Source organism: Sarcophilus harrisii, chromosome 2 (genome assembly GCF_902635505.1).
Source record: "Sarcophilus harrisii chromosome 2, mSarHar1.11, whole genome shotgun sequence".
Taxonomy (NCBI): Eukaryota; Metazoa; Chordata; class Mammalia; order Dasyuromorphia; family Dasyuridae; genus Sarcophilus; species Sarcophilus harrisii.
In genome coordinates this window covers 31,806,966-31,819,102 of record NC_045427.1, presented here as the reverse complement: position 1 = coordinate 31,819,102, position 12,137 = coordinate 31,806,966, and the positions used below count along the sequence as shown (strand labels likewise).

The following is a 12,137-nucleotide window of genomic DNA, read 5'->3' as shown; positions in this document are numbered from 1 at the left end:
ATTTTATCAATAACATAGACTTAAATTCTTACTGACTTGACTAGCCTTTGTAGGTGGAATTAAATAATATAAGGCTATGCTTCTTTTCCTTGAGATCTTCGAACTGAACTACCTTATTTCCCAAGATAATTTTTCCTTAAGAACAGGAACTATGGCTCACACTTATTTTCTATCCCCCCACATCTTCTTCCCCTTGTAAATCCAGTAGAGTTGCAAATACAGTCAGTGCTCATTAAGTTTGAGGAGTTCGTTAATTGGGAATGATTTTGAAGAGCTCAAGATTTTTTTAAAAAAATCATCAGAATTACAGAATCATAAGAGCTGGAATGGATCATTCTATTATACAGAATCCATTTTACAGATGAGGAAACTGAGACCCAGAGTGGTGAGTTGCCCAAGGTCAAAGGTAGTAAATGGCTTCCTAGCAGTCTTTCCACTATGTTATAGACTCTCAAGACCAGAGACTGGCCATCACACTTAAGTAGCTGCACGTGTTGGATATTTCTAGCAACAGCTGGTGCCTGTACACAAGGGAAAATCAGCAGGTGGCAGGACAAATGAGCCAGCTAGCTAAAGATAGAAATAGATTCAGAAGGGTTTAGAGAAATTCCTTGGTGATTGCTTCATAATAGGCATATATGTATACGTATATGTGTATGTGTGTATATATGTGTACATGTGTATACACATATGCCTTTTTTTAATATTTATACACACACATACATGGTTCTATCTCTAACTTTTACAAAAGTGGGGAGAATAACCGCTATGTTTTAATAGATGTGTCTTGCCTGGACAGATATCTAGAAGGAAGATAACATATCAATGGACTGATGTCCAAAGTGAAATGGGCATTGGATATCCGGTTAGAAGATGGTTTGGAACTTGAAAATCTAGGTTTGAATCCTGACTCTACTATTTACCATTTGGATAAATGATTTTACCTTATCCAGTTGCAATATCTGAAAAATATAGGATTTGGAGTCTCAAAGCCAGTGATCCATTGACTTTGTCTAGATCAAGAACTTTTCTCCTGACTGAGTAGAGCACAAATTGAGCCTGGAGCCAAAGATCCTACATTTGAATCTCACATCTCTTACTACATGTGTAACCTTCAGAGAATCATTTAATTAACTTCTCTCAGCCTGTTTCCTCATCTGTAAAATGGAGAAGTTGGACTAATTACCCTAGATCAAAGATTTTTAAACTGTGGGTTACAGCCCCATATGGGCTCTTGTAACTAGATGTGGGAGTTGTAAAATTATGAGTTATCATCAGTAAATATTTGCTTTGCATACCTACTTTATATACCTATATATTTGGAGTTGTCTAAAAATTTCTCAAGGGACAAGGGGTTGTGAGTGGGGAAAAAGTTAAGAAGCTCTGTTCTAAGTAGTCTCTTAAGTCTTTTCCAATTCTAGATTTCGGGTCCTGTGCATTTCTTTCAATAGCAGTTTCCCCCTTCCTTCTCTCTCAACATTCCTCATCTCTCTTATGACCAAGATAAGACTTGACACTTTAACAGAAAGAAGGTTGGGTTTTAGAGTCAGGAGCTATTAGTTTCAGTGCCTGATTCTGGCCCTTGTGACTTCTCTGGCCTCAGTGTCCTAATCTATACAATGAAGGGATTAAGCTACAGGACCTTCAAAGCAATTTGGGGAGGGGTCTAGAGGAGAATATTAGCAACTGATGCTAGGGGTGGGGGGCTGGACATTCAAGTATTTCAATCCTACTGTGTGCTCTATTCCAGAAAGTGACTTGTTCAGGGTTTACATGGAAAATCAAAGCACCTTGCCAGAAGAGTTAGGATCCCCTAGAAGATAGCGGTAAACTCAGTCTGCTTCTCTGCCAGCATTTCTCTCCCTCACTTCCTAATCCATTGGGAGTACATATTGCATTACATGCATGTACCCAGGGCTGCTCCATTTAGATCCAGGTTATAGCTCCCAGGTGTCCACACAAAATATTTTCTTCAAGATGGGGCCACACACAGGAAATCAAAGGACATCAATGTTGTCAGGTTTTCTCCCTGTAATTGTTTTCTGATAAAGAGATCCCCCCTCCCATCCCTATCCTTCCCCAGCCCCCATGGAAGGCTTGCTTCTTCCATTTTTTCTTGCTTTTATCTCCCCAGTGGATGTTTCTTCCCTTACAAGGAGAGAAGCATCAAACTGCATCTTTCTGCCCTCTTAACTCTGACAGCTGATAGAAAACAGTCCAGATCTCCAAGCCAGCTGCCCCCAACTCCCCCACTGTCACATAAACCAAAGCCTGGCTGGGTGCACTGGATTTACTGCTGGGCCCTCTGAGAGCTGACATTGGCAATATATTGTCTTTTTCCAGTCCCCCTTCTGTGCTGGGAAACTGTGAAGGTCTCCCTGTCGCTCTGTGGTGCTGATCCATAAAACTAGGTCCAGTGCAGCCTAGCAAGGGAGTTCTGCCAAAGCAAAATATAAGGCTGAAGTGAAGAACTGCTGCTCATGGTTAGCATCCTGCCTTTTATTGAACATCTTTAGAAAACCAACAATGAACAAAAATTTGTTAACCACATGCCACGTTCCAGGCACTGTGCTAAACATGCATAATTCAAAGAAAGGCAAAAAATGGGGTCTCTGCCCTCAGGAGGCTCACATTTTGTAGGGGGAAAAAAGAGATCAGAAACATTAGAATGTCTCCTCTTTGAAATGGCTTAGGTTGTCTGAAGTAGAAAGTTTTCTGCCCACATTCAAAGTCTTTCCAGATTAATGGGACAATCTAAGACTTGTGCTAGGTTGACAAACCTTTATATAATAATAGCATTGGGTTATAATAACCCAGTGTTATCTCTACATTATGATGAGGAAGGAAATGAAGGAAGGAGGGAAAGAGGGAGGAAAGGAAGAAAGGAAGGAAGGAAAGGAAGGAGAGAGAAGAAGAAAGGGAAGAAGGGAGGATGGATCTGTGCTAACTCCTCTGGGACTCAGTTTCCTCAATTATAAAATGAGGGGACTGAACTGGATGGCTTCTGAGGTCCCATCCAGCTTTAACTTCACACCCTAAGTCCTATTTCTGGTATCTCCTGGCTGGGTAGCCCTGGTCAAGTCAGTTAATGGAGTAATGGAGTCTACATTCCCCAAGGGCCAAGCCTGCTTCACTTTTATATTTGTACCCCTAGCTCCCAGCATAGTGTTAGCGAGCAGCTGTCACTACCAAAGTAGATGATAGGTGCTTAATGAAAAATCACTGGCTGACTTCATCTCTCTGTGCCCCATGGCAACGATCTAAGACCATAAATCCTACAACAGATGCCAATCCTCACTCAGTTCACACTCCAGGAGAACCCCAGATGAAATTACACATTTGGATTCCCCCAAAAAGTTTTTAAAATTTCTTTCCCCCCATAAGCTCAGCTCTGTACTAAGCAGGCATCCTGGAGTTCAGTAGAAAGACTTGGATTTAGAACCCAAGGGATTCCATTTAGAGTTAACCTTCGCCACTTACTACTTGTATGACTTTGGGCAAATCCCTTCCCCTCTTCTGGCTCAGTTTCTTTATGTTCAAAATGGGGAAAGTTAGACTAGATTCAATTTAAGTCAGCAATCACTTATTTAGCAAAATGCCAGACACTGGGTGAGATTCTAGAGATACAAAAAAATATATGAAAGTTCCTATCCTCAAGAAGCTTACATTCTACTCAGAGAACTTAAAGGTTCTGCTCAGCTCTGGCTCTCTGACCCTATGATCGCATGTTGGGTCAAACCAATGATCCATTCAATATAGAATCTTCTCCATCCCACACTTTGTATTGAGCTTTCATTTGTGAGACAGAACAGGAATGATACCATGACACCATAATATTGACCTTGGGTATTTGGGTTTTCAGTGTAAGTTCTCTAATATTCTTTCAGTATCCTGTTATGGAACTGAACCCAGTACTTACTCCTTACCCTCCCTGAACCTATTTATATTTATATCCAGAGGAGTCTTTTATAGCCCATTTATAACCCATTTGTGCTTCCCCCCCCCCCAACTTGTACATGAACCAACTGTGACTATAAACCCCTCCAAGCTATGTGGCTGCACACACCCAGTGGCTGATCTCCACATTAGCTGCACAGCCATAAATATTTCAGGCTGAGAGTCTGGCAGCCTTCACCATGCCTGGTTGAACTCAAAACCAATTTAATTTTCAGTAGGCTTGGCAGACCCTTAGTTCTACAATCAGTCAGCCAACCTAGTGGCGCTAATATGCCCTGAAATGCATTACATCGTATCTCAAGCAGACATATGTTTCTCTGGACCCAATCAATCTTTTAGGAATTGGTCAAATTTCTATTAAAAAAAAAAAGGGGGGGGGAGGCAGCCAGATGGTTCAGTGGATAGAGAATTGACACTGAAGTCAGGAGAATCCTGAGTTCAAATCCAGCCTTAGCTACTTAGTAGTTATTACCTGTGTGCCACTGAGCAAGTCATTTAACCCCAATTGCCTCAGCAAAAAATAAATAAATAAATAAAGGGGAAGGGAAAGGCAGGTATGAACAGGAATATAGGTAATTTGTTGATCTTATTTTTTATCCTTACATCTGATGAGTTTGGCTTTCTTTCTCACCTGTATTATAAGCATCATTTGCTATCTTCGCCAATGACATCTGTATATCACCTGAGGTTGTTCATTGATACGAAATAGACTTAGCTCACAAAGAAACCTAATTTATTATTTCTGGCATTGGTCCCAGAGCTGTCTCCCCTCTACCATAATGACAATCAGCCAATAAATATTTATTAATATTCCAGGCACTGTGCTAAGCAGTATGGATGCCAAGAAAGGCAAAAGGCATCCTCAAGGAGTTCCCATTCTATTCTAATGTGAGAAACGACATGTAAATAGCTAGGTATATACAAGAGATAGAGAGAGAGATGCAAGCTAAAAAGGAGAGGCAATACTACTTAGGAGTACTAAGAAAGACTCCCTGTAAATGATAAAATATGAGTTGTTTCAAAGTAATAGTTAGGGGAACTGAGCAGTACGAATGAGGAGGGAGAGTCCAACTAGGACAAAGGTCCAGAAGTGGGAGACTGCTTGCCTTTCATTTTTACAGATGAGGAATTTGGCTATATGTCACAGAGCCATGAGCATCCAAGGTGGTATTTGAATTTAGGTCTCTAGGGTCCATTTTTGCTGCTCTATTCACAATAGCATCTAGCTATCTCACCCAAGAGATTTTAGTGACTGGTCATACAAGTAGTTATCATTAGGGGTGAAATTTGAACCCAGATTCTCTCATGCCAGGGTCATCATGTAATATATTGCCTTCACAGTGACCCTCTGAGGCAGGTATTGGAGTTATTTTTAGCTGATAGATGAGGAAACCAGCCAAGCTATGTGACCTGCCCATGGCCACACAATTTGAAAATGTCAGAGTCAGGATTTGAAGCCAGATCTTAACTCCAACCTTATAGCTTTTCTCTTATCACAGGTGTGTGCATGGGGTGTTCCAGGTGTGAACAATAACCTTAAAGTGCTAGATATGCTCAGGATCCAGCATCTGGAGGGGAAGGGGGAAGATAATGGCTTTTCCAATCTCTGATAACCCTATTTGTTATAGCCTCTGCTGACATGACTCCAGCTTCTTTTCTCCATTTCTTATTCACTTCCCCTTTCCCCAGTGTTTTCCCAGATGCTGTGGTGCAGGAGAAGGAAGCAGATATACCTAGTGACTTTGTGCCAGCCCCCAAGCTCCTCTAAGACCTTTTTCAGGATCTCTTCATGAGGTACCTCTCCTTCTCCTGAGGTACTTCTGCTTGGAGGAACCCAGGCCCTGCTGAGGTCACATAGGCTATCTGTCCCCCTTCTTAGCATCTCCAGGAGATGCTTGGTTCCACCAGCCAGCTGCAGCTGGGTCAGACAAAAGTGAATTTGGCCACTGTTTTGTCAGTTTTTAGGGGGAGGCTTGAAGCTCTGAATTTGTGGCCAGAAAGGGAAACCAGCTCGTTCAGGATGACGTTCAACAAAGCCTGCAGCTTTACTGGTTAGGTCTGGGCTCAAGATGGCAAAGACAAAGTCAGCTGGAAAATATGACCGGTTTTTCCAACTCCACCTCTTAAGACTTAAAAACAGTTCAGGGTAAGATGCAGAGTGAGAAGGGGCAGGGCTCTGAAGTGGCTGATGACATGTCTAGCTGGGAGCCAGAAGACTGCTGGGTAGGCTTGGGCAGGTCACAGCACCTGTTCTGTCTTCTGTAAAACCATAGTTTTACAGATGGTCTTTAGGGTCCTGGAAAGTACTGAAACTCTAGGAGTCTGTTTTTGGTTCAAGTTAAAATTCAGATCATTTCAGCAGGCTTGGGCTCCTTTGAATTTATATTCCTGCACCTATTTCTCCAGAGAAAAGCATTAAAAGACAATATTGAGGAAAGCTGTAACTAAGGAGGGTCTAACAGAGCTTTGCTACTGGGTGCTGAAATTAGGGAGCACCAAATCTGGAGGTCATGAATCACACTTGAATTGTTATTCAACAACATGGAAACAATAGAGTTTAGTTGAGCAAGAATTTTTTTTTTGAGATGGAAGGGGGTCTAGACCTATATTTTCACTAAATAGAGGGAAACTCCTGGTTTGAAAACTCTCTCTTATCCATATTGACCAGCAATCTGGCTGCAAGTTATAGTGTTAAGAAACATATTTATCCAGAGTCACATGGCTAATATATCTTAGGGAAAGAATTGATACTCTACCCAATATACCAGGCCCCCTATCAGTTGGCAAGAATTAATTAACTAGTTAAAATGGGCATCCATAAGATGGTGACTAGGGCGAGCCCCACTCTATTCTCCCCCCATATATGCTGTACCCTCCTCCCACCACATGTGCCTCCCTTCTCACCATCACCACCATATGAGATACCCTCATAAGTGGTGATCCCATAACCGAGGACTAGTGTCTCTCTATCCCCATCCCTCACCCCCAAAACAGCCTTTTCAACATTGTGATATTTTACACTAGAAAAAAAGCATTCTTGTTATATCACCCATAGCAGGATTTGACCAACATAAAATACATGTTCCACTCACTCTGTCTGGATAATAATAATTAGCATTTTTAGGCTACCTCTCATGTCCTAGGTGCTGTGCTAAGCACTTTACGAATAGTATCTCAGCTGATCCTCCTATCTGGGAGGTAGGTGCTATATTATCCCCATTTTACAGCTGAAGAATCTAAGACTAAAAAAAAGTCTGAGAAGAAGCTAAGAAACAGAGACAGAGCTTAATGGCTTGCCCAGGACCACCCAGCCAGGGCATTATCTGAGACCAAATTTGAACCTGGCTCTTTGTGACTCCAGGCTCAGAGCTCTAACCACTGCACCTCTAAGATGTCTCCTCTTTCTTCTGTCTTGAAACAACACATATCCTTGTCCTGACAGAATCAACACCCTCCACGCCCAGGGAGGACACAGCTGTCCTTGCTTTGTTCTGGTCTGTGTAGCCATGCTCTTACTTAGTTTGGGAGTCTGGCTCAGCCCTTGATCTTCAGACTATTCATATCTGCATGTGCCTTTCTCTATGCATTTCCCTAAAAAATCTTTCCATGATTGTTCCTTCCAAAAAGGATGGAGGTTCAAAGATCCAGTGCAGGGAGGGAGCTCAGGAAGAGGTCCTTTCCTCATTTTACAACCAAGGAAACTGACATCAAAGCATCACAGCAAATAAGATGCAGAACCAAGATAGAAATAATGGGAAAGAATGTATAAAACACTTTATAAAGTTTGCAAAACACATTACAAACATGACTTCACTTGAACCTCACAACAACCTGGGCTTTCTACATTTTATAGATGAGGAAATTGAGACAAATAGAAATGAAATGACTTGTGAATCACACACCTAGAAAGTATTTGAAGCAACATTTGAACTCAGGTCTTCTTGACTCTGGGCAGGTGGGTGGGACATTTAGGAAGTACCTGAGTTCAAATCTGACCTCAGACATTTCTAAGCTTTGTGGCCTGGGCAAATCACTTAAATCTGTTTGCCTCAGTTGCTCAGGCAAGTCACTTAAATCTGTTTGCCTCAATTGCTCATCTGTAAAATGAGCTGGAAAAGGAAGTGGCCAGCCCTTCCAGTATTTTACCAAGAAATACCCAAACTGGGGAACAAGGAGTTGGACATGACCGAACAGTAACTTCTTGACTCTAACCCCAAAGCTTAATCCACCGTGACCCCTACCAGTTACCTAATTATTCCCAGTACTTAGCACAACATCTAATAATAAGCATTTAATAAAGGTTTGTGGACTGACTAGAACAAGACTGCAAAAAGAGGTGTCCTGGAATAAATTGGTAACTCAAATTAGGAGAGGCTACTTTATAGGATGACTAAAAAGAAAAAAAAACATCTTATAAGGTAGTTTAACTCCTTTCTCCCTGCTTCTTTCTGCTTCCTCAGCTTCCAAAGATTAGTTAAGACTTTTGGATGTAACCTGCTAAAGAATCGTCAGAGGTTTAGAACCAGCAGGTCAAAACTTTCCTTTTTTGAAAAGTCCTCTGGTTCTGCTGGTGATGATCTTGAGGATATAAGATCAGAGAACAGGGACAAGAAAGGCACTCAGCTCTTATCAAGTCCTGCTCCTTTCTTTTTATAGATGAGGAAACTGAGGCTCAAGTAGGTTAAACCCCCTGCTCAAGGTCAGCCAGTTTGCAAATCAAAGGAGGCAAAATTTGACTCTAAATCCAGTGTTTTTAAGACTCCTCTGAAGCATCTTGCATTGATCCCATCCTAGAACTTTCCTGAGGCAACAAGGTAATGGTGCTAGTGACAGCCTTTTAACTCTTCCAATAGAAGCTCCAGGTGGAAGGGGACTGTCCTACTTTCTCCCTTGTATTCTTAGCACTCCAAGAAGTGCTGGGTCAGAACAAATTCTTTCAGTGACTGTATGTGACAATCTATGTGTCTGTATAACCTATATCAAAATTGCTTACCATCTGAGGGAGGGGAGGGGAGAAAGGAAGAGAGAAATTTGGAGATCAATATTTTTTAAAACGAATGTTAGAAATTATGTTTGCCTATAATTGAAAAAATGCTATTACAAATCTGTAATGATGATGATAATGCTTGTTGACTGATTGTTTGAGAGCTTCAACTTTCTCTTCCTCACCAGCCCAGACACACCTGCTAGGAGGATCAATTGAAAAAACAAATACTATTTCACATTTAAAATGATAACAAATTCTTATTGACAGTTTGAGAACCTCAACTTTCTCTTCCACTCCCCAACCCACACAAGCCAGATGTAAGGATCAAATGAGATCATGTGTGTGAAGACTCCTTGTATGCATAACCTCTAAGCATGATCTCCTATTAGTAGGAAGGATTATAATAGGTTATAATTGAACATCATAATCCTCAGATGCTCTAACTGGTATGTAGGAAATATTTTAATATTTACACAGAGATATATCCATTTACATTATCTTCTGATTCTTGGCAACCACTGCTTTTGATATAATTAGCCCCATTTAGAGATGAGGAAAATAAAGTTATGAGTTACTCTCTTTTCTTACTCTCAGTTATGAGAGTAAGAAATGAGAACTGAACCCTAGTCTTCTAGATTATGAATCTAACACCTCCTCCTCCAGGTCTCTAGGTGGCACACTGCATAGAATACCAGATCTGGATGTTAAGAAGGCCTGAGTTCAGATTCTGCTTCAAAATATTACTAATTGTGGGATGCTGGGAAAATCAATCAATCTCTGTGCCACAATTATCTCACCTATAAAATGGGGATAATAATAGCATTTCCCTTACAAAGGAGAACTAGCAACTAGGTGGTGCCATAGTGTACAGAATGCCAGGGCCAGAGGCAGGAAGCCTTGGGTTCAAATCTCACCCCAGACACTTTTTTTTTAGCTGTGTGATTCTGGGCAAGTCACTTCAATCTGTTTGCCTCCGTTTTCTCATCTGTCAAATGAGCTGGAGAAGGAAATAGCAAACCGCTCCAGTATCTCTGCCAAGAAAATCCCAAATGGAGTCACAGTCAGACATGACTGAAAAGTGGCTGCACAACAATGATATCCTCCAAGAGTTGTGAGGACCAAATGCGATATTCCCAAAGCTCTTTAAAAACCCTAAGGTTCTTCATAAATTGCAGCCATTATGATTATGATTGTTATTACATCTCATTATCTCCTGGCATCTGTTTGAGGATTTGTTTAAGGATAAAAGCTTAACCTTAGATACAGAACTAAAAGGGATCTCAGAACCATCTGATGCTTTCATTTTGTAGAGACTGAGTCAATCTGAGTCAATTGGGACGGTTTCCATTTCATCCAGGGTCATCTCCAGATGTCCTGATCTGCATCTGGTCACTGGACCTAGATGGCTCTGGAGGGAAAAGTGAGGCAGGTGACCTTGGCCAGCCCTCCCTCCCTCAGATCTAATTCCCTAGCAAGTCATCTCCCTAATGTCATGGTCCTCTTTGAGAATGAAGGACAAAAAACAAAAACCAAACACACACCAACAACGATGCTAAAGCTAAGGATCCGGAAGTTTCACTGATTAACCCACAATTGCATGTGGATGGTGTTAGATTACAAAGCAGCAAGCTGTCCCTGAACCACATCTCTGCCAGAACCCTGGCACAGCTGGGCAGGAGACCAAGAGACATAATTTCAAATCCCACCTCCAACATTTACTAGCTCAGAGACCCTCCGCAGCTAGCCTGACTGGCCTTCAAGCAATTTTTGGATAAAACCACATTTTATTGGTTTTTGATGTAAAGCGATGTGCATATATTATATATATATATATATATATATATATATATATATATATATATATATATATATATATATATATATATATATATATAAAGGCTGGAAATGTAAAAAGCTTTAAAAAAAAAGTCTTGTAGGGGCAATCTGGATGGTGCAGTGGATAGAGCACCAGCCCTGAAATCAGGATCACCTGAGTTCAAATCCGACCTCAGACACTTAACACTTCCAGCTGTGGGGCTCTGGGCAAGTCATTTAACCCCAATTGCCTCAGAAAAAAAAAAAAGAAGAAGAAAAAAGTCACTGTCACCCCCACTTTTCCCTCTCCTACCAGCCCTGGACCGACATCTCCGGCATTCCTCCGATTACAGGAGTAATCATAACAAGAGGCTCCAGAGGCTGGAGGAATCGTGGCAAAGTGCACATAGAATAACGCAAGGAATAGACACCAGAACGGCGTCTGATTAGCCTAGAGTTCGGGATACGGCACCTGACCCACACCGACGTGATGTGACGGTCCCTAAGAGCCCTTGTATCTGATGATTTCTCCAATTACTGCATAAGAGGAGCAGGGGCTAGATTTGGAGGCTCTGGCACTACTGCCATGAGTCCCCCACTTTCTCATCCAGGACACGCGAAGGTTGGATCGGAAAGGAAGTGCTTTGTAAACCTTCAAATGCCACGGCTATTATTTTGACGACGACCTTTGGTGTTCCAGCTCTAAATCCCATGACCTCTCACGATTCCGGTTTTGGGTCCCTCATGGGGTATCAAAATCTGACCTCATTCATCTCCTCCATTAAGCCCAAGGAAACCCCTCCTCCCCCCGCCCCACAAAACTGGCCACTGACCTGTCAAAGACCACGGCAGAATAAGCCGGCTCGGCAAACACCACATCGGCGGCCCAAAGCTCCTTGGTGGTCTTCAGCCCCCGGCCTTTGCCTTCCGAAGTGAACACTTCAACTTTCTCCATGCTCGCTATTGTCATTGCAGGAGTGTCAGCTGCTGCTATTTCAGCACCTTCGGCATCCCGAAGGCCAAGGCCATAAATGGTCTCGCCTCCGCCCCCCTCGCCCTCCTCCCGCCCCTCACTCACCTCCTCCCCTCTGCCTGCGGCAGCACTGTCCACCCGGGATGAGGCAGGGGAAGGAGGAAAGCGCCCCCACCCCACCCCTCCCAACTGGCAGGACCAGTCAAAGGGCCGGCGGCTCCGTCGGTCTCTGACTAACCTATTAGCGGCTTGGATGGGAGAACATTTGGCGGGTGCTTCCCCAAGGAGACGGCGTGCGTACGTGTTGAGAAAACCGAGACCCTAACTCCCGCGAACAAGTGGGGAGGGCCGCTTCACTGGGGTATTTTTAGCAGCCAGATGCGGCCGTCTATCAGGAGGCAGCAG

At 42.5% G+C, this 12,137-nt stretch overlaps 1 protein-coding gene across 2 annotated transcripts in view; it reads right to left on the bottom strand.

Moving 5' to 3' along the window:
- Positions 1-11,793, bottom strand: part of SMYD1 (SET and MYND domain containing 1) — a 32,618-nt gene extending 20,825 nt beyond the window's left edge. For both annotated transcript variants that reach the window (XM_003758646.2, XM_031949812.1), the window contains exon 1: positions 11,593-11,793. In XM_003758646.2, coding sequence (XP_003758694.2) covers positions 11,593-11,729 — 137 coding nt within the window. In that variant the 5' untranslated portion in view covers positions 11,730-11,793. The remainder of the gene's footprint in view (positions 1-11,592) is intronic.
- Between the last annotated feature and the right edge of the window lie 344 nt (positions 11,794-12,137).